This window comes from Cryptomeria japonica, chromosome 3 (assembly GCF_030272615.1).
Source record: "Cryptomeria japonica chromosome 3, Sugi_1.0, whole genome shotgun sequence".
Classification (NCBI taxonomy): Eukaryota; Viridiplantae; Streptophyta; class Pinopsida; order Cupressales; family Cupressaceae; genus Cryptomeria; species Cryptomeria japonica.
Genome location: NC_081407.1, coordinates 351,950,062 through 351,976,040, shown reverse-complemented (window position 1 = coordinate 351,976,040; position 25,979 = coordinate 351,950,062). Strand labels below are relative to the sequence as shown.

The 25,979-nt window shown below is 35.6% G+C and overlaps 1 protein-coding gene across 1 annotated transcript in view; it reads right to left on the bottom strand.

Moving 5' to 3' along the window:
- Positions 1-7,766: 7,766 nt before the first annotated feature.
- LOC131076531 (translation machinery-associated protein 22) overlaps positions 7,767-25,979 on the bottom strand; it is a 57,257-nt gene continuing 39,044 nt past the window's right edge. The window contains exon 8 of the mRNA XM_058013770.2: positions 7,767-8,204. Within this exon, the coding sequence (XP_057869753.1) occupies positions 8,148-8,204 (57 nt within the window). The 3' untranslated portion in view covers positions 7,767-8,147. The remainder of the gene's footprint in view (positions 8,205-25,979) is intronic.

Below are 25,979 nucleotides of genomic sequence, written 5' to 3'. Positions count from 1 at the left end.
ATGAGAAAATAGCTAACCAGAACATCAAGGTGCTAGGATACAACATTGAGATAAACCTGCCTTGTTAACCAAAGGTAGGGTTTATTTTATCAATTAGGTAAATAATTGTCAAAGTAACATAGAAATATAGAGGATTGCTTGATTGATGAATTGCCATTGAAGCTATTATACCAAACTAGGCAAAATAAAGGATAAGATTTGTGCAAATAGGGGCATATCAAACCAATCTAAATTCCATGAAAAGAATGGTATGCAAGCTATAGAATTATTTGTTCATATTGATTGATGGAGTTATCTTTGAATAATAAATTATGACAAATCCTCTTGAGATAGAGGTGACAAAGGAAGGGATCATGTGTAAGCTCGCGCTCTACATGTTCACGTGGGGCTTCAAACTTGCATTATTCCTTGGTTGAGAGCACAATGAGCACCATGAAGCATTGTCTAAACCCTAGGTGTGGCATCACGGGTTTTATTGCAATAAATAATGTGAGTGAGGAAGGTGTCAAAGCAAATGAAGATGATGGAGATCAAGTTGAAGCTTGGGCAAGTGTTTTGGCAAAAGAAGATGTATTTGTTGAGTCTCCCTTTGGCTTCTCCCCTTTTACAGGGATGGAGCTGAGGATGTTATTTCTATGTAGGATATGGTTGAAGATGAGGATGAGCTTCTCTTAGATATACTCCTTGATTCCCACCTGAAGGTGAAAACACTTGCTTAAGTGTTTTGTCCTCCAAGTCAGTCCACAATAATGTGGACTTATCAATGCTCATTTCTTTTTCTCAAGAAGCTATGGGGTTTCAATTTGAGTCTATTGAGAATGGTGTTGTTTCCTCGCCTCCTATTATTATCCCTATTTCATCGTTTAGGGTTTCAAAGGAACTCTATGAGTTGAATGTTTGTGGTGCTTCATGTTTGTAAATAGGTGTGGATTATAATGTGATGGCTAAGAGTTTTGTGTTGTTGTGGATGCTACTTATAGTTCACATTGTGATGTGATGATTAAGAGTATTGGTCCTTATGTGCTTGAGGTTTCACCACCTATTGCTACTCTTGCCTCGATCCCTAGGGTTTTTAGGATCTTTGTGTGAAGGAGGTGTGTGGTGTGTCTAACCTACAAACAAGTTATGATTGTGATGTAATATTTGGGAACTCTACTAAGGTTAAGGAGGATGGGCAATTCCAAATTGATATTCATGTTTCTCACAAGCTTGAGTCATTAGCTTATCTTAGGATCTCACTTGTTAGGAGATTTTGTGGCAATTGTCCAAATATTAATACTATAAGAAGATGGATTCTTCAAGTTTGGAAATTTCAATGCCAAACTACAATAACTACAATTTTGAATGTTTTTTTACTTGCTCTCTTTTCCTTGTCTAGAGGATTGCTCTAGGATCCTTATAGATGGCCCCTAATTTTTTGGCATGAATGGCCTTCATCTTCAAAATTAGTCTTCTAGTTTCAACCCAACGAAAAATACTTCAAAGTTTTATGTTTGGGTTTATTTCCCAAGGCTGCCCTTGGTGTAGTAGAATGAAAATATTTTTATGATTATTGCCAATTCTTTTTGGCAAAATTGTGCTACTAATGAGATCACGCAATTCTTGAAGTATTTGTTAGTGACTACATTTCATGTATTTGTGGAGGAAAACTAGATGCTCCCCACTTAGATAACCTTATCTTCAAAAATTAAAGTTTGGGTGCAACAAATTGATTGTAAAGATTATATAATGCCTCGTCTAAAGGACCAAGGCAAAACTTGGCAAAACAATTATTTTTTGCAACAACCGACAACACTAAAGATACAACAACAAGAAGTCGTATTTTAACTTCAATGTGTGCACATGCAAGTGTCACAAGAGCACTACAACACTAAATAACAACTACCAAGATAGGTCTCACCATTATATAAGAAAGTTGGCACCAGCAGAAGACTAACCACCATTGGACAAATCACCATGATGAAATGACAAAAGAGAGAGAGAGAGAGAGAGAGAGAGAGAGAGAGAGAGAGAGAGAGAGAGAGAGAGAGAGAGAGAGAGAGAGAGAGAGAGAGAGAGAGAGAGAGAGAGAGAGAGAGAGAGAGGACAACACCTTAATGATAATCGACACAATCCACAATCACATTCTCTCACAAAATGACACTAGGATGGGATTAGGGAATCATCAACCTCTAATCCACATCAAACTGCAATAACCAACTCAAGCCAAACTACACTAAGAAGATTGACACCTACAAAGAGAGTCTAAGAGCCCACATTGTGTGACTAGACGACAAATCTATCGAATTTCAAGATAGGGAGTAGGATGAAGGCATAGTCACTTCCACTCCACTCAACAACACCGATGACAAGCTTTTAACATGAAGTTCAACCTATGCAAGAGATCTCTCAACCAACAGGACACAACTCTCCACTAAACGGAAGGATATCATGCTACTTCCAAGAAACGACATGCTTCCCAAGGCAAGAAGATGTCCTAAATCCTTACGTTGGACACTCATCATCATCTTGACAACTTAAGAAGGCTCCAGAGACTAAGGGGACCAACTCCCACACACTGGGTCACCCCAACAAATGATAGACAACAAGTTACGAGCAACCAAATAGCAAAAATGGACACCCTAGAGATACTAGCACCTCAATGGGATATTAGAACCCAGGAAGGACACTAGCATGCCATGTTGGTTTCCTAGTTTACCACTACAGTCCTACCTGCACATTGGAGTATTGACAACATGTTGGTATCTAATTTTAAAGCTAATGTCTTGGCCAATGAGCAAGTTGAAGCCAAGGATTAGTCACCAATACACTATGAACATAGAGGACACACCTACAAGGGCCTTCGATGCCACAAGAGCTCAAAAATGACGAAACAAAAGTCGAGAAAAGAAATCAACAAATGACTTCCTCATATGCTAGACACCACCAAAAAGTGAAAGGAGAGGTTGAGATGGATCGTAGCAACCTCACCAACACTCCTAACTCTTGCCCCAAGTGAGAGGATGCGAGGACATATGACTATGACACTTTCAACAAAAGAGACACTTTACAACACTCTACACAGGGGTTTGAAACAACCCAAAAACTTAACAACACCACTCAAAATACTACTAGGACACATGATGAAGACATGGTAGGTGTACAACACCACCCAAGATGACATCAAAACACCTAAGATTCATTTTAACCCCAAAAACATGTTCCTACATTCTTTTTCCTTAACAAAACATAAGCAATTTGAGCAATTCATGAAGCAATCATGCTTGTCCCAACAGTGAGACATGCAAACCAAACCATAACCAAATACATAGTCCATTCAATTACATATCCTCTCAATAAGGGGTCCAATGGGTAATCATTACATTACATGAGGACTCAAATGTCCTTTCAATATACAAATCACATTTCAAAGAAGCAAACTAAAAATGATATATGAAGTCGTTGAGCAATCTTGGTCTACTATCCTTTGGACCTCGATGGTGGTATACACACTACCCAACTATGTGGAATCAAAAGATCCACTCCCTCCATGCTAGGAGATGGTCACAAGGCCAAAAATACTCACACACGCAAGACACATGAGGAAGCAAACACTCATCCAAACATAAAGAATACAAAGCATCCAAGCACGCAGAATATCACAACATCCAAAAGCCAAAACACATGGCAATCATATAAGCATCAATAAGTCAACACGAATAGTAAAGGCATGATCATCTTTCAGGTGCTACTCAACTACACTAGGACTAGATGCTAGAGAGCTAGTTTGGGAGTGTTATCTATTGTTGATTGTGTTTGGTGTGTAACAACTCGGTTGTTTTGTAATAGCCTATATGTTTTTCTATTTTTTCGTTATTCTTCGACTATGTGCTAGATGTTTCTTGTTGTAAAAGGTCTCAAGGCCTCTTCAAAACCTATTTCCCCACTAATCAAATACATAAGAACAAATTAATCCTATGACATGATCAATAATAGTTTCTCATGTTGATTTTCTCCCAAATGTATTTGATTCAAGCATCAAATCTATAAAGATAAGGTGAAATATTAAGCCACCTAAGATGTGTCAAAAACTCTCTTTTGTCAAACTCAAATCATCCTTATTGATTACCACAAAGAGATGAATAAAAAACGTGTTATGCTCTCCTAAAAAACAAATCAAAGATCAATAGCCTAAATTCATTTCAATAAGAAGAAACAAATTCTACCAAAAATAAGTTTTCTTGGTGCCAAAAAGTCCAACATATCAACCAAAATACACATAACTGACAAACTAAATAAAAGATACATGGGGTTGTATGAAAAAAATTATGGATGAATGTGAAGAGCTCTCCAATACCCTTCCCATGCCTATTCGATCTCCAAAAACAAAAATGCTAGAAGAAAGTTGAGATCATAAGCCAAAAAAAGCAATCTAAAATTCAATCAACAATAAAATCAATTAGCAATAAAATCAATAAAAATTACAAGTATTGATGTGAAGAGGTCTAACCAACTCTCCATAACTTGTAATTTTGTATAATTTTGATATGTATGCTCTTGATATGGTCATTGGAAGAAAATTGCCTCATGTGAAATAAGGACCCTTATATTGTTTGGGAAGTGAGAATGGTTGCACTTTGGTGTCTGATTGATAACACTTCAGTGATTGGTCGACAATGTAGCTAGTGGCAAGGTAGATTTGAGAAACGATTACCACTCGGCCATTGATAAGGGAAAGGTGGCCCTAACTAAGGGTCACTAACCTATTAGGGTTAAGCTACCCCAACTAGACAAAATCAAAGGCTACTCCCCATGGGACAAGGCAACAAAACCTACACAAAAGACCAATAGACAATAATACAATGCTCACAAATAAAGCCAAAAACAACTAGATAAAATACCTACAAAGTAGAGGATAAGATAGAAGACCCAAGCTAAAGCAAAGTAATTCTATGCAAAAATGATGTGCATGGCAACAATACAATTGTATAAGAATTTTTAAGACTAGAAAACTGCAAACCCCAAAAAAACGTTAAAAAGGCCTTGACACCAAAACCACTTGAGTTTTATGTCAATATATAAGCTTTGGGCCTTCTAGATTCATTTGTGAGATGTTTTGAAGCAAAACACCATCTGAAACCTCCCGATGAAAAATCTCAAAACATGAGAAGAAACTTGCAAATCTTAAACTCGGATACCATGTTAAGGTTGATATAGAAGAGAGCAATAACATGTGCAAAATGTGAATATGTGCATTCAAATATTAATTCACAAATCAAAAAATACAAGAAAATATGCAACAACATTTGCAATGAATGGGGAGGAAAAAATAATCCCATGACAACACAAGATTCTAAATCTAAAAATAGAAAAATAAATTCCTAGTAAAAACTCCCTAACAAATTCATGATAATGTGAATATAATTTCACACCAATAGTATTATTAGAATGGATGCATATCAACTCTTGCCTGGACCATGAGTTTTTAAATCAAATTCTAACAACCATTCATTCAAACTTTCTCTCTAAAGCTTAGAAAAGCAATAGAATCAATTAAAAATACTGTAACCAACTCTCTATCACTTGTAATTTTGTATAATTTTGATATGCATGCTCTAGATATGGTCGTTGGAAGAAAATTGTCTGATGTGAAATAAGGACTCTACATTGTTTGGGAAGTGAGAATGGCACCACTTTGGTGTTTGATTTCAATGGACAATGTAGCTAGTGGCAAGGTAGCTCTGAGCAACGATTACCGCTCAACCACTGACAAGGCAAAGGTGGCCCTAACTAAGGGCCGCTTGCCTATTAGGGTTAAGCTACCCCAACTAGACAAAATCATTGGTTACTCCCCATAAGACTAGGCAACAAAACTTGCACCAAAGACCAATAGACAATAATACAATGCTGACAAACAAAGCCAAAAACAACTAGATAAAAAACCTACAAACTAGAGGATAAAATAGAAGACCCAAGCTAAAGCTAAAGCTAAGTAATTCTACGTAAAAATGATGTGCATGCTGACAATACAATTGTATAAGAATTTTTAAGACTAGAAAAAAAATGCAAACCCCAAACAATGTTAAAAAGGCCTTGACACCAAAACTGATCGAGTCTTATGTTAATATATAAGCTTTGGGCCTTCTAGACTCATTTGTGGGATCTATTTTGCAACAAAACACCAAAAGAAACCTCCTGGTGAAAAATCTCAAATCATGAGAAAAACTTGCAAATCTGAAACTCTGATACCATGTTAAGGTTGATACAAAAGAGAGCAATAACATGAGCAAAATCAAAGAAATTGATGCAAAATGTGAATATGTGCATTCAAATATTAATTCACAAATCAAAAAATACAAGAAAATATGCAGCCACATTTGCCATGAATGGAGAGGAGATTATCACAAGATTCTAAATCTTAAAAATAGAAAAATAAATTCCTAATAAAAAATCCCTACCAAACTCATGATAATTGAATATAATTTCACACCAATAGTATTATTAGAATGGATGCATATCAACTCGTACATGGACCATGATTTTTTGAATCAAAATATAACAGCCATCCATTCAAACTTTCTCTCTAAAGCTTAGAAAAGAAAAGGAAGAAAATCATTCTCTTGGAAAATAACAAAAAAACTGTTTTGTTGGATACATCTTGTACGACATTATTGGCCTCCTCTACAGTGTGTCGAATATACTTCCATCAAGTCCTATATTATTGCGGTACAACCTCACCATATCCTTTGAAATTATAAGCCACCATACCACAATTTTCACATTTAAACCTGGGTCATGCTTCTTTGAAAAGAAAATGCACGTGAATCATTCTCATGGAAAATAACAAAAACATTCTTTTACTGCATATATCTTGTGTGACATCATGGGGCCTCTTCTAACACCGTGTCAAATATACTTCCACTGTCCTATATTGTTGCACTACAACCTCACCATGTCCATTGAAATTATGGGCCACCTTACTGCAATTTTGACATTCTAACCTGGGTCATGCTTTTTTGAATCCCCACCAATTACCATTACTCCACAACTCCTCCGATGCCTCTAGCATATTTGCTTCCAAGCTGAAGCTTTGATTTTTTATCTTCAATATTTTAGTATTCACCAAAAATGTTCAGACACCTCTAATAGCTCTATAATGATCTTGCAGGGAATACAATTATACACTCTGCACAGTGCAGCATTCTTTTGGGACCCACAATCCCATTTCCTCGAATGTGTAATTTGTAAGCCTTTAGACCACTGCTTTCATCCATGGCTCAATCCCATCATTTCCACTACTACTGACTCTATGCGGTATTAAACAGTTGGATGTAATGTATTCAGCCTACTGACTCTATGCGGTATTAAATAGTTGGATGTAATGTATTCAGCCTACGATTGTTAATCGAGCTGGGCAATATAATTCTAAATATATATTTCTTCAATTAGATAACTCTGTAAGTTTCCACCGTGTCTTCATGTCACTGAATATAAGAAAACCATTTACTATAACATAATTCAGTAATGGTACTAAATATAATAATGCCATAAATTGGTCTTATACATTGATTCAACAAATTTATAAATACCTTCTGAGCAAGAGCTTATAGCCCGAGGAACTGTGTCAAACATTGATTAATTTACGTACAATATTCGTCAGATTTTGTTCTTTACAATTTTTTAGCCTGATTAGAACTTCCCGAGATTTAAAGGAATTAAAAAGCTGGAACACCAACAATTTTAAAACAGAAAAGCTTACATCTTGAAGCTTAGAAAATGCAAAAGTATAATGACGACTACTAATTATGATCTTATTAAATGTTCACAAAACAACAATTAGACGCACCTATACAGTGAACTCAATTTCAATACATGTAGCTAAGGTAAAACTTTATACTGCCACACCAAAATAAAATGGCTAGCCATACATGGTTGCCAAAGTTATATAACAGACCACATAGAAGAGTTGTGAATAACACAAATTTCTAGGCAGCCTTTTAAATTGAAAGTCATAGAGAACGCATTTCCAGAACTGATTAGCAATACAAAGTAAAATATTGCATATCAAACTAATATATCCAGCTGCAAAACTTTATGGTAAAACACTGAACTATGATAACACTAGTCAGACAACATTCAGAGCCTCATTAAGGACCCAAAATGCTTGATTACACAGCAGGAACCTTCCTTCCATCTTCGATAAAATATATGGCATTTTCTGGTACCTGAAATGTGCAAAGAATCCATGTTTTAGTACCCGGTCTCTTTATATCATCCTGCTAAATTTCTACAAAATTTAGACGTCCAAACTTCGAAAAATTGGGGTATATATCTGCTCATAAAATTGGCTTGGGCTATTCAATTTCAAAATGAAATTGTGGAGTTTCTATAAGCATATTTTTAAATTTAGAACAAAAAATTTAGTGACGAAACTTTCATGACAAAAATGTTCTTCTCAAAAGTCATTAAATAATCCCCATTAAGAATGTGCAATTTAGATAAAACTGCGGAAAATATTAATCATGTTTGAATGAGAACAAGCTTTGAAGGTATACAGACTGAGAAAATATGTACTTGCTAGGGCAAACTAATGACTATATTCAACACACAAGAAATGCCCCCGTGCAAAGATAAATGCAATCCCGAGTTGAACAACAAGCTTAACTAGACTGATAGGCCTCTTGGAAGGAAGCCGGCCTAATTTACATCATTTGATGTTCATATTCCCTCTTCCATAAAGTTCCATAAAGAGGAAACCAGAATCTCATTCTGCAAAGCTAAGTTCCATAAAATACGTTCACACTATCTATGACTCCAAAAGAAAATCACTATAAGAAGATGAATTAAGCACTTTGCCAAATTCCAACTACCAATGGATTCTCATTGGCGTTCTTTGGCATTTATATCGACGAGCTTGGAGAGTTGCTTAAAAAGAGCACTGATTCTGATGATAGTTGTATCTTACGTCATGCTTTATTGCTATACTATTTTTCATTGATCACATGTAGTTATCGCCCATTCTCCTGAGGTTTTACAGAGATAGATTAGATGCTCTGTTAGTTCTTGTAAGCTTTCCCAACTTGTGGTAAACTTTAGAGTAACTAAAGTCATGATTATCATTATCTTCAGGGATGATCTTTTCAGGTTCTAGGTTAGCAGGTTTTACCTTTCTTAGGGATTCAGTTTATATGCTCAATCTTAAAAACCGGTTTCTCAGTTGCAACATTGCATTGCCCTCAGATATCCCCACAAAGATGAGAATCTGTCATGTAATCATTAAACTTGTTTCTCTCTATCATTTTTCAACATATGATTGGTTGTAAGATTGATGAGATATTTTTAACACATCTGAGATATAACCATGTTTCCACAGCAGTTATATGCATATTGGGTAGACAATTGCTTTGAGATTATATAATTTTGCATTTACGCTATGGCTAATTTATAGACTGCATGTTGACACATGCATTGCCATTAAATGTTTGACATGCATTATTTTTAGATGTTAATGCATGTGACTGCAAGAAAGTTGCATTAGTGTGCATGATTATGCGTATGATGATTGAGTATTGCTACAAGCTTCTCAATATTGCTCAAGTTATTTTGTTTATTTAATGTAGGCATATCATTTTTCATAAGGGGCAAAGGGGTATAAAATTCTGAACCACGGCTATAACTTAACCCTTTTGAACATATAACAGGTTCTTCAAGTGAGAAGATGATTGTAAATCATACTAGAGTTTCTATGTGCATTTATGCATGAAAAGAATCTAATGCCGGCAAAGGATCAACAATTTCAAACCAACCTCAAACCCATATTATGACATATAGTGTATACTATTAAAAAAAGATCCAAAATGAACCCTCCTTGTTGAGGAACCTAGAGAATTCACACTGCAATTAGTTGGACTCTTGCTAGGAACACTGTAATCAGATGTGAGGCTGAAAGAGATCAGCAATGAACTACCATCACAAGATGGTAAAATTTCCATGTTCCCTCAAAAAGGAATGTATATTACATGTTTATGCCATATTAATCCAAAACAACAGTTTAATTTCTCTTGCTACTGAATACATGTTAGCCCCGTATTTCTCGGTAACTTCATCATATTTTATACTTAAAAAGATTGGCATAATTTTTTACCAGAAAATCCTATATCCATATATTTATTATTTGCAAAATGTCAAACCAATTTATTATTTAATCTCTATGTTTTTATATGCATGATATAGTGATTCTAGGCAATTATACATGTTTTATACAAAAAACATAAGGATATATCAGGTGAATCCAAAACAGGTTCCTGTATCCCTAAAATTCAGGGGGCAGGGGTGTGAAGACACAAGGAACATGTTCTGACATTCCTAACACAAGGGACAACACTGGAATGGTTTAAGGACATCTGTTATCAGTAAAGCATGTCCCAGCGACATACCCTGACATCTCTGCCAAGGGAGACGTCAAGATATTCTTCAGCCCTGCAGACACATCTATACGCTCCCTAACAAAATATGCAACAAAACATAAATAGTGAAAAAAATTGTCTTTCTTCATTTCTACTCATTGACAGAGAAAGCAACCCAGCATCAGCAATTTCTTGCAAAGTTGCAGCAGATAAGACCACCAGTTATCATATTATCATTGGCCTTTATTCTGCTTAGCAATGGGAACTGACTTCAGAAATACAATGATCAGCCCTTTTTCAAGTTAAATTTTTTAACTGTGAACTGTATGTTGCATTACCTGATTTGATCCGTTTGTGAATCAACGATTGTTTTTGTCGTTAAAAATGACATTTCTCTAAAATTTAAATATATTTCCTTTATGATCTTAGGCCTGCCTCTCCTATCAAATCTCCTGGCAGTCCCTCTAATTGTCCCTAAAAAGTATTCTTGCACCCTTCTCCATCACTTCCAATGCTTAGCAGAACATTGGCACTTTATGGAACTCCGAACTGTTCCAGTTTATCTAAGGTTGACAGAGGTACTCCTCTAACAGATAGGACCACACACAAAATATATTGTTAAGATATGCTCTAAGTAATTGGACATACTCTCTGCAGTGACAAATAGATGTTTTGATTTTCCAATATAAATTACGATTCATCATAAGTTGAAGAATTTAATAATAGATTGCATCGGAAGTAGTAGATTTTGTATCGTTATGCCCTTAAATCATTCAATGTATTGGGATATAAGATGACTGACTAGGGCACACATTATTCTTATTTTTTTGCTAGTTCCTAGATATATTAATTATAGGGTTAGTCAGCATTATTGGGATTCAGAGATCAATATTACCCAATTATAACAAATATCTATGTGCTTGGATCAATCATTAAACATAAAATTTTAAAATAATTTTATACAACTCTAATCATCAGAATAAATTATTGTTAGCTCCAACATCTAATCAATAAATTCTACTGGCAACTTGCAAAGCCAAATAGCCTCGCAACTAGCAAAAGAAGTTGCTGCATACTCTGGCTTGCCTGAACATGATGCTCCTGCATCCTATTTCATATTGAATCAAGATATCATACTTGAACCCAAGCTGCAACCAAACCCTAAAGTGCTCCTCCTAGCACTAGCTTGCCTGGTCTATATTCACAAAAAAATGCAAACATGAACTCTTTGTCTCCAGCAAGGCTCAAACCATAATGAATTGTGCCCTTCAAATTTTGAAGCACATGTTTTGTAGTAGTACAATGAACTTGCCTTGGCTCAATCATAAATTGATTTAATATACTAACAACGATATAAATAACAAGTCTAATATTTACCATGTAAGTTGGAGGGCCTATCAGCTGCCTGTATACATATAGATCTAACGAATCAACTTCTAAATCTGTAGTCAAGTTCAGATTTGAAATCATTTGAGTAGCAAGGGCTTACAATCCAACATCTGAAATCTTTTCAAAAATTCTACAATGTACTTCCCTTCACTTAGCAAGACTTCTCTTGCATCTTTCCACACTTAAAGACCAAAAACATAATGGTTGACATCTTTCATCTCAAATTCGGATGCCAATTTCCTCTTGTGCCATACTAGATTTTTCACCATTTGTAAGAGTAAGATCATCTTTATACAAAATTAAAACCAGCAAATCAGATTTATCAAATGAACAATAGAGATTAGGATCTATAGTAGTTTTGGTTAATGTCAAACTAAATAAGTACTCATCAATTTGAGTGTGCTAAGCACAAGGTGCTTGCTTCAGCCCATACAAGGCCTTTTTTTAACTTGCATACATGGGTATGCTTGCCATGTACCTCAAATTCTCTAATTTGATTTATATTAAATTTTTTGTCTATGTTGTCATTCAAAAATATTGGTTTTACATACATTTGATATAAACACCAATTGAAATTAGAAGCAATAGACATAACTACCCATATAGAAGTTTATCTTGCAATTGAAGCAAAAGCCTCATAATCAACTCTCTTTTTGTGAGAGAAGCCCCATGCAGAAAAACTGACCTCTAAACTTCTATCTGTTACATGCTTCATTTTGTACAACCACTTTGAATCAACCATACTTCCCATCAAGTCTTGGCACAATCGTCCAAACATCATTGTGAATTAAAGAGTATTACCATAGTTTGATTGAGTTTCCTGACAGGAAGACAGATTTTGGGGATAGCGGGACCAAAGGCCTAAATTTGGGTGCGGTGGGGGGATGACGGCTGAGTGATGGTGGCGGGACGACATCGATGAGCATAAGTGAACATTTTTGTTGCAATGACCATGCAAGCATTCCACCAACGTACTTCTCAGCTAGCACAATCATATGTAATTCACACCTCTCATTAAAACATGAAACATGTTCAGTTGGCATGGTTTCTTACATGCAAAACCATAAAAAACCTGATAGAGGTGGTGGTGTTGCATGGGGATGTTTCCCCCAAGTCTCCACATCCTGGAAACGTCCCCCTCTCGAAAACGTGGGGATTTTTTGGTGGGGATGCATCCTCATGGAACACTCGGTAATACTCGTCTGCCATGGAATCTTGCCATAGCTGCTCTAATTTGATTACTCATAAGTAAAAAGATCAACATAAATGATGAAAACATTAAACAACATAACATGGAAACTTCTTAGGTGAAGGGTAGTAAAGCATGGTCAGAATCTCATGATCCTTGCATCTTTATAAAACGCATCAAATTCTTTGGAGATGTAGTCACTCCTGTAAATGATGTTCAATTTACATTCAATATGCAAGTTATATTCTATTTGATATTATCTTGTTCTATGTATTACTGATTTAAAAATATAAATCTGACTATCTTCTTTTGTATGGCAGGTGAGAGGAGCATTTATCAATTTCGATGTCCTTTCTCACAAATGCCATTTGATATATATATAGCAGACTGGGTACGGTCAAGCAATGCCTTGACCGGCCATGTCTTTTAGACATGGCCAATCAAGACATTACTTGATCGTGCCCCTTCGCTATAATAATAATACATGGTGTTTATTTACCAAACGGTGTATGCTTATATTAACACCCAATAACAATCGGTGTATGCCAATCGGTGAATGCTTGCCTTAACACCCAATAACAATCGGTGTATATTTATTCTACCACCCGATATCAATCGGTGCAAACCTAAGTTAACATCGATACTAATCGATGTTTGGTCTACCCGATAATTGTTTGTTTTATCATTAAATGAGTTAACCGAATTAACTCGGATTGCAATGGTTAACCCGATTTAATAATCGGTGAACACAAATAGTGTAACCGATATTAAATCGGGATTCTATGCTATAGAATGATAATTGACAGTTAAGCATTTTGATCGAACTAATTTGATTGATCATATACAAATAAAGAATGGTTTATCAAATGAGGGCTTGAAGTTATTCATCATAATTATCGATATGATAAATGATTGAATGAGAGACTTCATTTATCTCTCATTCAATCATTTATCTTACCGAAGCTACTATGCATTAACAACTCCATTATTAGACCTCAACACTTTAATCATTCTAACTATCTAATTGTCCACTAGAGCTTTGAACTCCTGAAATTTTCCAAAGACCTCTTTAGTCTTTATGAAATAAATCTAGGTTTTTCTTGAAGAATCATCAATGAAGGAAACATAATAATATTTCCAACCAATGAAGATACTAGCACAGGTCCACAAACATCCATATGGATCAAATCTAGAATTCCTTTTGATATGTGCTCACTACTACAAAAAACAATCTTGAATTGCTTTCCAAGCACATTCCCTGCATACACTAGTCTTTTCTACCTTAAAGTTAGGCAATCCATGCAACATATCCTTCAAAAGAGGTAGAGCTCCATAGTACAGTTGACCAAATTACTTGTACTTAAAGTTCGCACAATTTGTCACTATCATGTATCAAAACAGTCTGCTTGATCAGATCAACAATCAGATCGTAAAGACTTCCTTCAAAAATGCCTCCAGGCAATACTTGACCTCTTGGTAGTGAATTCTGATGATTACTTATTGCTCATCAAATTCACCCACACTCTATCTTTCTCTTGAATATCATTTACAAATATTCTGCTCATACAAGCATCTATATGAGACCAATAAAAGCTCTACAAGCAGTTTAGACTAATACAAGCTCCTTATGAGCACATATACTAGAAAACACTAATGGAAGATCAAACTTCACTACTTAGAAATCCACTTCATTTAGAAACTAAATCCACGTTAGAAGCCAACTTTAAAAAGATCAAGAGTCACCAATTAGTATTCCACACTAGATGTCCCCATAGGATTTGAAATTGGGTCTCCACAACGAGAACACGATGCTTTAACCAATTAAGATCAATGCCTTTGACAGCCACACTATTCAAATCTGTCATAGCTGAAACTAAAGAAAATTGTTTGTTAATCCAAGAACATAGAGGACTTGTGAAGATCAAGAATATTACCAATAAACATGCAGAAGGATGTAGTTCTAGTCCCAGTAATAGGATATGTGGTATCATCATGAAGCTCTACCCTTATACCAGCCTTCTACTCCTAAAGTCCAATAAAAACCTTATTGAAAGTCATGCATCTTAATTTTTTGCTACCCACATAGTACCCTACACCAAAACTGTGGCCAATACTTTTTGGCACTTGAAACACTTGATATGGCTTTAATCTTTTTCAGCTTGTTGACAAACTTTTGGTTACCCCTTTCTTAATTGGCATAATCTTTCCATGGTCCCCGACAATGATAGAGCAGTGATTCTCCTTTCCTTTCTAACCCTTCCCAGTTCCTTTCTTGCCACCTTTCTTCATCTTCTTGATGAGGGCTAGGTTTGAATTATCTTCCAATCTAATTGAAATAGCTCTGAGTATAGTATTTTCCTAGATTAAATCATCCTAAAGATTTTAGGTGGAAAGCTTCTCACAAGCACAAACACCCCGAACAAATAGATTCCAAGATGTAGAGAACCTATTTAAGGCTACGGGTATCAATTCTTCATCCTTCACCTTTACCCCAATTACAACAAATTGATCATGAGGATCTATGATCTTCATTAGGAAGGTGGCTACTGTATTTGTGTCATGGGTGTCCCATTGTTTTTGTTCTTCAACATCTTATGAGAGATGTTCACACTATGATAAAGAGTGATCAAGGCATCATACACTTCATTTGCTCATTGTTTTCTTGCAATGTGTGGAACCAAATGATCCTCCATATAATCCAAGTTGATATGCTTTGTGTAATGTCCCCACTTTTAAATACAATTTAATGATAAATTTAAAATTAAAATATAAAAAGAATATAATAATATAAATAAATAAATAAGTAATAATAAAATATATTCATTAAAGGCAATTAAAATGAAGAAGGCTGATAAACAAAAGATAGCAATTGGAATATATTGGAGAACCATGGTAACTATCGATTACAAGGTTGTCATTGACTAAGCATAAAATAAACCCATTCAATTCATAAACTAATCAATCCTAGTATAATATTATAATAGTTAAGAATAATACTATCGCTGCCCAAGGAAAAAGGAACTAGTCCAATCTAAGGTTAGTTAATTAAGGACATTCTTAATCATCATGGAGGAGACCTGATTAAGTGAAAGAACATGAACAATTGAGATTGCTTGCAAAGAGACGTGGCTTTGAGAGATACAACTTTTCACATCATGCCCTTTTGAAGGATATAAGAGGGAGATCGTGGATTCACCAAGAGGCATGTAGTTTTTGTTTTTCATTTATTCACTTCAGATTTGGAGCAATCAAAACAGCCATTAGCAGCCGAGTAAGAGGTGATACTTACCCATCCAATTGCAAGGCAAAGATGCATGAACAAAGAGTGGAATTAAGCAAGTATGACATCAAGAGATTGCATGATTACAAGGAGATATATCAGGAAGGGCGATCAGAGATCAGAACTCTAATTCTTTCATATCAGATCCATAGATATTCAGATCAAATGGTTATAAGTCACCATTCAGAAATAGTGATCAGATCAACAGAGGGATCAGAAGTTATATTCTTTCCTATACCGATTATAGACTAGATGAAGTATAATACTGATAGCGCATTCTGCACATAAAAGCATCAAATCTCCTGTATATCTTTGAGATATAATCACAGGCCCTCTTTATAATTGGAATCTATACAGACTTCTTTTGAAACAGTATATTGGAATTTACTGTCGGATATTACTACACAGGGAAGGGTTTATTACTGTCTATTATAGTACTTCATATTCATATAAAGTTCAATAATTAAGCACTTAGCTAATCCAATTAAAGTTATCCTTGATATGTCTTACAAAACAATATCTCCGTTATACAACTTTCAATCTATACCCCAAAAATCATAAGTATAATCATTAGATTGGGAAAATAGAAGAACTCTTAGAAGGGGACATTACAAAATTATAAGAAATTGGTCTTAGATCTTAAGAGATTAAAAAAGGGACATTACACTTTGCCTTGGCCATCTTCTTGTTATATATAGCCAATTGAACAAGATCAACAACAGGTGTAATCATGCTTTCCACATAGAACCAAAGATCTACTTCCAATAGCATCTCAATTTGACAATGAATGAGCAGCAAGAGAATGATAGTAGTGACAATGAAGTGGAAGAAATTAAAACAAATGCAAGAATTTCGGCCTCATTGGAGTGTGGAAGTGTGTGGGCAACCACCAAATCCATTTGAGTGCCCTTCAAATGTCTTGAAACGTTATGCAAAGGGCCCTTCTAACAATAAAAACTCTTCTCCAGCTTGTTACAGCTATAGATACCAAAGATAAAAAAACATAGGGGTTAGTAGGGTGTGGCTTTGTCACATTTGCAAGAAAGACTTTAAAGAGATTAAAAAGTCGCGGATTTATAGTTTGTCCAAAAACAAAAGACGATGAGAAGATAGAGACTCATAGATTGCAAGTGGAGGCGGAAATGAGATCTCAAGGTGTGACAATGTCGGCACATTCTTTTGCAAGTAAACAATCATCTATGCCTATGCCATCCATGGTTGGCAATAATGATAGTAAAATTGCCACAAGAGGAAAGAGGATATTAGTGGTGGTGAGAGCCATGGACAATTGAAGCTATGTTTAATGTGCAAGCACGGAATGCAACAGAGTCTTACATTGCTAAATTCTTTATGCCCAAACCATCCCATTTCATGTGGCCCGTTCCTCTTATTTCAAAGAAATGATCAAAGATGTAGCCTCTATTGGTCCTGTTGTGACATTTTCACACATCACCCATTGCAAATGGGGACCCCCTCTTTTCGCTGATTAAACCAAGCCTTTTGCAGTCTATGTCGTCTCCTAACCCTAAGGAATGAATTGTAAGGTCTTGTTGATCTGGATTTTGATCTTTGAAAGTAATGAAATGACTACACAAGGAATGGATTCTCAAGGAATATACAGCCTAGACAAGATACAGTCTTAATATTATCATCAAGTCAAGAATTAGGGTTTTGATGTATTGAGAAATGCATTGTGCTTATTGCTTTATCCTTCGAACTTTGCATTTTGCTAACTATGACTTGATTGATACTTGTACTTCGCGACGTTTCCTTGTCTTTTTCAGGTACATTGTGGGGAGCAAGACTTTGGATGCTGAGAAGAGGACATTGTTGAGTGGATGATATCATTGTCCAAGGAAGTCCAAGGAAGAGATTGAAATTATAGAACAAAGAATGCACAAGCAGAGGAATAGAATGATGGATATTTGGCTAAGTGTCAAGATAACCCTGAGAACTGATATGAAGAAATAAATGAGAAACAGCCAAAATTTGGCTAAGTTTCGAAAAAATTCCTCCCCAAGGGTGAAAATGCGCTCCAGATCAAGGAATTCAATGTTTGATGATATAATGACTTGGAATGATAAAAAATTATAAAAGGTAAGCTTGGACAAAGTCTATCCCAAAGGGAGTCAGCATGGAAGAATCCAATATTGCAACGAAAAAATATTTCTAAGTCAAAAATTGTTGGTGGCAACAGATAAATCAAAATGAAAAGGCAAATTTTGGCTAAGGCAATGAAAATTCCTCCTTACCCATGAATTTGCGCCCAAGAGTAGGAATCCCTCACCACAGAGGATTTGCGCCATTGCCATAGATTCCTCCTCCACCCCTAAATTGCACCCAAGGAAGCAGTTAGGTACATCAACAGCCAAGGACAAAATCCTCCTCGAGGTCTCATTTGCACTCAAGGAGGTAGTTTGTAGCAGTGTCGGGATTCTCTCCCAATGACTAACATTCTTCCTCAACCTCTAATTTGCGCTTTAAAAGTCAGTACAAGACAAGAAACAGGAATTTCTTCCAAGGCAAGGAAAAATCTTTCAAAGGGCCTAGCAGTGATGATTTTTTAGTGCTTCTAACAAACTTACTATTTTTAGTAATTGCTATTTTAAGTATGTATATTTTTAGTAAATTTCACTATGCCTCCAATTGGCCTAATTTCGAGTTTGAACAACTTACTATTTTTAGTAAGTTTCACTATGTCCCAATTTGCCCTAATTCTATGTTTGGTAGAACTTACTATTTTTGGAAAGTCTATACTTGGCAATGAGTGAGTACTAACTAAAGAAAGAACTAGAGCACCCAGTTCCAAATCCAAAAAGTCAATGAAGCAAGCAAATGGTCAAATTTTGACTAAGTCAGAGAATTCTCCTTCAAAATCAGAATCACCAAAGAACTATTCTTGGGCGTAAAACCCAAGAAAAGAAGGATTAATCCTTTTTGTTGAGAAGTGAGAACACAAGATATATATGAGGAAAAATTCATAGGCATCGACCCACTAGTAGAAAAAATTTATCTCCACAAGACATGTCTTTTTCTAATCACCTCCTTCCAGTCTGATGTTTATTGCTGCATTTTGAATATATTAATATACCTTATAATCGCATCCTTCAATATCTTTAATTGCACCTTTTGCAAATGTTTGCTTGTTTTTTATAATGATTGCTTCTTCCTTAATTTTCAATTGTACCTCTCACTGATTAGACAATTTTTTTCTAAGTGCTGACTTGTCATTTGAACCGCTGCAGATTAATTGTTATTGATAACTATGTCTTCTTTATAAATCGCACCTCTTAAAGTGTTTCCTTTAACTGTTCTTATGCTTTACTAATCAAAACACCATCTTAATAATGCTTATTTTATAGTCATTTATTCATTAACAATTCTTCAGATTAGCTATTCATTAATTCAAGAAGTCAACTGTCTTTGTAATAAATCGCCATTTATGAACTTTTTATTACTAATCACTCAAAAAGGACAAAGTCGTCTGTTCATTAAGTCGGCCATATTGATGATGAATTCGCCAGTTATGAATTGTACCTTCTCTTCAATCCACTGTCCTGTTATTATCTTCAATACTGATCATAATCATTGTTCTTTAATTTTTCTATTCAGTTTGAATCGCTGACTTCAAATAAACTTTAGAGACTTATCATTAATGGAATCACTTGATGTAATTCTTCTCGTTTGAAATCTCCCAGTTTATATCATAATGATGTAATCATTATTTAACTAATTTGCTGCATATTATAATCATCGCTATTTTGTGAATTGCTAGGCATCTTAATAAGCCACCGTCTTTGTTGCTCAAGTGAAGTCGCTGCCTTAACAAAAATAGTGGCTGCCATATAAAACGTTATTCTTTGTTGTTATGAAGTCACCGTTCCTAATAAAGCAAGCTCACCATTTTGAAATAACCTACTTATGTCAGTAGACTTTCTTGATGAGTCGGCCGGCATCCTTAATATTTTCCAAATCCTTCTTTATCGCAATTCTATAATGGATCACTGTCTTTTATAGAATATACAAACTGTTTCTTTTTTTATGATTTTATCTCTGTCATGTATTACTGCATTACTATGGTATAATGACCTTTAATGATCTTGCTTGGTCTTGTATACTATCAACCTGTCCATCAATTAGTGGCCTATGGACTTTTATGATTTCTTTGGCATAGATCTTGTTTGACATCCAATTCCTTCCTCAATGGCTTTGGCATCAATGATAATTTTGTCTTTAACATTGTCTTCTTACCTTCGTGACATCAATGACAATATTTCCAACACTTTTGTCCAAAAATCCTCCTTCAGGCCTCAAGTGCACCAGGAATCTATCCCTAGGCACAAATCACATCACAAGGAGGAATTATCCTTTTGTCCAAAAATCCTCCTTCCCCCTCCAAGTGCACCCAAGCATTAATGAAGTCATGGAAATTGAAAATTTAACTAGGCATTGGAATTTCTTCCTATCCTTCTAGAATGTGCCCAACCTCATGATGGGAGGAAATGATAAAAATTCGTTAAGTGTTTAAAAATTCCTCCTCCCCCCTCCAAGTGTGCCCAAGAATTCATAAAGTCATGGACATTGAAAATTTGGCTTTGTGTTTGAAAATTCCTCCTCCAGGTCTAATATATGCTTAAGCATTCCAGAAGGTATGGAAACTCAAAATGTGACTAAGTGTTGGAAAAATCCTCCATGCCATCTCATGTGTGCATAAGCATTCCAAAAGGTATGGAAACTCAAAATGTGACTCTGTTGGAAAAATCCTCCATGCCATCTCATGTGTGCCCAAGCATTCTCAAGGCATGGAAACTCAAAAAAATGACCAAGTATGGAGAAATTCCTTCTCCAAGCTCCAAATGCACCCATCTCCAAAATGTCAGAAAATGATAAAACATCAAGGATTCATCTATCCAATCCACAAACAACATCCAGACGTCAAGAGGCATTCTAGTTTATGACATCCAAGTTCAAGAAGAAACCCAATCTCAAGAAGTTCATGGAGAAAGAATTCCAGTTCCAAATGTCGAAGAGGACATTCAAACTCCCAACATTCAAGCTTAAAGGCAATCTAGTTCTAGACCTCAAGGATCCAAAGTTCAATTGCAAGTGAGAAGAAGAATTTACAAAATCTTGAATTTCCTCCGGAAATCAAAAATCAAAAGTCATAAGGAAAAGACTCAAGGAATGATAGTCGTTGAAAAGGAAAGATATTCCAAGAGGGTGAATTCCCGAACCCAAGTATGTGGAAAGAAGAAAATGATCAAGGAAGGATAATTTCAGAAGAGTTGATTAAAGTTAAAACTTTGGTCTAGATGATGCAATTTGTGAAGATACTCCATCACAATCAATCAAAATGGAATATTCTTTGTGATGAGTTACTGCATCCACATGGCGTCCAACATGCTAAGGTGGCACCCCATCACCTTCTCCGACCAATCACATGTTTCTAAACCGTCATGACCAAATTCATTGCATTTGTCGCCAAGGAGAGGGATAGTGGGCGTGCTATTTTAGGCGATGAGCCATTAGCATGATGCCTCATTAATGGCTAGACCCACTACCTTGTGCCTCAAGGGTTATTCTTGGTCAAACCCTAATTAGGGTTTGCATGGTGTAATCTTGACCCTCGATTTCAAATCAATCTTGGCCATTATTTGTGGGAGGATCTCCATAAAAGGCCATGCCTTCTCAATTGCAAGAGATAGTTAGGTCATTAGAAGCAGAGAGCTCTTGCTCCTTAGAGTAGGAGTAGGAGTAGGAGAAGGAGAAGACATTGTTGCTTATGACTTCGAGATATAAAACTTGATTACATTGAAGTTATGGTGGATTCTTGTCTATTTCAACTTGTTGCATGGTGTTCCTTTGATTTCTTAAATTCTTAGAAGTGCATTGATGTTAATGGAGAATGTGACAATGTTTGATGAATTTCAATGGTTCATACTTTTTGCACTTAGATGATTTCTACTTGCAGTGTAAAGTTAGCCTTAGCCTTTTTTATATGGATGCTTAACTTCGATTATTGAATGTACATTGTTAGTTATGATGGTGTTCATTATGATATGAAAATTCTTTGCATAACCCTTGGAATATTGCACCAGTTCTTGTGGAGTTGTACTTGATCTTGGCAAAGCAGAACTTGGTTTATTTGGAATTCGCCGATTAGAGCACTATCCATTAATATCATTGTCCTTAGGAGTAGATTTAGATCCTTCTAACCCTTTCCCCTTTAATTTTTGTTTATTTCAGTTGTGTCTGTTCGAAGAAGAATCACGAGATTGCAATATACAATGAAGAAGTTTCAACCAGCATTGCAGAAGAAGTAAAGAAAGATTCAAACATAAGTCCCTTTATGTTACCAACATACATCAAGCCAAACGAGCTCATATCCAATACAAAGTCACACATTCACAGTAGGAACCTTGGAGTCACCAATATGATCTTTTGCAATCTTAGCATACACAAGATTTTGCTTAAGAGAGGATAAAGCGTCCTTTGGCACTTTTATTATGTGTTGGTGTGGTCACAAAACACCCATCAACATATCCCTCATTTGTATCCCCTAGAGAAAGCTACGCAATATCCTCTCAAACAAAGAGTATTCTAAGGTTAATTTGTTAGTGGAAAATATGAGGCAAACTTGGATTAGAACAAATTGTGATGGATGAGTGGACTAATATTAGAATCGACTACTCATCAATATAATAGTTGCATGCCCTTCTGGCTCTTATTTTCTTAGAGTTGTGGATTGTTCGAGGAAGCATAAGAATGCAGACTTCCAATTTAGCATTTTGAGAAAGGTCATAGAGGAGGTTGGGGCATCAAATGTTGTATAGGTGTCATTGGTTCAGCACGTGTGAGCAAATTAGCCGGTATGATGGTGGAGGGTGTTTACAAGAGCATCTTTTGGACCGCATGTTGTGTTCATGCATTGAACAATGCATTGAAAGACATGGAAAATAGATTGGGTGAAGAAAGTGGTGGCAAAAGCTATAGAGACATTCAAATGTTCATTTTCAACCAACACACCTCACTTTCTCTCTTCAGAACATTTTCAAAGGAGTCCGTCAAACTTGTTGAGACAAGATATGCCAATTACGTCATTTTGTAGAGAGGATGCTTGAGGTGCATGAGCCTCTACAATTGATGGCAGTGAATTCAGAGTAGAGATGGCCTAATTCAAGCTCTACTATAGGAAAAGCCATGAAACAAAAGATCCTTGATGGCAATTGGTGACCCACTATTAGGTAAGACATTGCTGATTTTATTATTAAATTGTTGATTTTTATATTAAATTTCTGATTTTAATATTTAATTTTATTGTTCAATGTTTCAACTTTTGAAGTTTCTAACTTGTCAATTAATTATTTTCAACTTTTTATTTGCAATTTGCAGATATGTTGCTCTTTCATCTCACCTGATGTAGATGTCATTAGATATGTTGCTATGGACTCTCCTGGTCATGGAGAGATACATGAGACATTTGACAACATGCATAGAAAGATAAAGAAAACAATTGTGGCTAAGGATCCTACTTTGGGATTATATGAGCAACATATTAAGCCATTGTGTTGCAAAGATGGAACACATTTAACACCCCGCTTCATATGGCAGCCTTTGCTCTAAATCCCAAATGGTATGCACCAAAGGCTGGAAGTTTGCCTCCATGTGATGATGAAGAGGTAAAAGAAGGGCTAATGAAGGCCTTCAAAAAGATGTATTCAATGAGGAATCTTCAATATTTTGCACACAATGGCTTGCCTTCACAAACCTTCATAGTCCAGCATTCAGTAAACCAAAGGCAAGGATAGATAGAGATACATTAGCTCAAACTAACCCTATTGGATGGTAGACATGTGTGATGTCCCCATCTAAACAATCAAACATGATGATGCCCGCTTTAGAATAGAGTTTAATAATAAATAATAACAATACAATTAAAATATTAAAAAAAAAAAAAAAAAAAAATATATATATATATATATATATATAACCAAATAAATGAATAGAATGAACTAGATAAAATCTTAATGATAATAATAAACAAGGTTTAATATATAATTTATATTTATTAAATATTAATATTAATTTCCATATTTATCAAATAAAATTTTACAATATTATATTATTCACAAAATAACAAAGTAATTAGAAAAACAATATTTAATAGAATAGGAATAATCCTAAATAAAGTTAATTACTAAATTAAATATAAGAACATTGTTGGTGTCAGATTTTGTCCCCTCTCAATAGACAGTGACATTAGGAAGGAGTAATCTATAGAACAAAGATCCAGTCCTTTAGGACAATGACTTGGAGAAATGCAAATTACCATAATAAAGAAGACCAAGACTAAGTAGCAACATCTATTAGATTGGTGAGGCTTCGATCTATTTAAAGAAGGCACGAACGACTTAAAGGGATAATGATCAACATCATAATATTTCTACATATTAAAGAAGATTATTCAAGCATCAAGTAAGACTAGCTTTGGCATCAAAGAAATTATAATATCCGTTGGTGTAATTAATTATTCATCTTGGATATTATTACACCTTACTTAAGTTTACTTAGGTACATGCATATCATAATAGTTTGGGGATGAGACACTTGGTTGTTTGTGCCACATTGGGAGTGTGTGTAGGAGAATTTCCACCTTTTGTGGTCTTATCATGTTTGTGTGCTCACAAATCCATATAGCCTTGCCTATATAAGCAGGCTCATATTCATTGTATGTATTGATTGATGATCCAATTGATCAGTATTTTCATCTTGATAGAATACAGTTTATTCTTATCATCTATTTTGTACCTTTCATTGAGCTCTTGATCTTGGCAAAATCTCACATACAATATATATATATATATATATATATTTTATTTATTAAAAAAAAAAATTGCTTTGGGGGACCATGACCCCCCACAGTCGACACCCCGTACAGTTCTGCAGAGTACGAGTCTGCAGGTCTATCGTGCTCCGACCCCTGCTGCAACCTCTGATGCAGAGGCCTCCTTACACCTAAGGACAAGTCCAAAGGTTAGGGTCTGACCCTTCGAATGTCAAAAACGACCCTACAAGAAAGGACACCACATCTTAAGGTTTAGAACTACTCAAGCCTAACACCTACTCAAGATGAATAAAACGCTTCAACTTCTCAAACATGCCTTACCGGTGACTCCTGCTCTTAGGGATTTTGAATTTGGTCTATACATGACATCTAAGAACTATTCCAACCATTGGTTTAGGACTTAGGCACCAACTCCTTATACCTCCTTTGGAAACCTACCCCTTAGGCTAGTAGCCCTCCTATATCGGTATTTTGCCTTTAACTCCAAAATCTTCCACAAACTCTGCCAAACTATTCACCATTTCAGATACCCTTTTGGAAGTTACATTCATCCCCAAAATGGGTTGGCAAGATCTGCAACCTAAAGGTCTGATCCCCCTAGAAGCCTAGAGACCTAATTAGGACGATTAGGCCTAATTTAAAAAGCAACCCCCTTTAACGGTATCCCAACTACAAAGCCAACTTTATGAGCATGTGGGGGATGGTGAATAACTTCTAATTCCAAGGTTACACGCCTAGAATCCACCGCTATCAGATTTTAGGATGACTGTCCTAAATCTTGTCCGAGGTAGTCACATAGAGACTTACCTAATTTTGCTTCTTTCTCCACACAATCAAGCCTCCCCCGCAAAAACCCTAAAGTACAGAGGCCTATCCTGCATCCCACCAAAG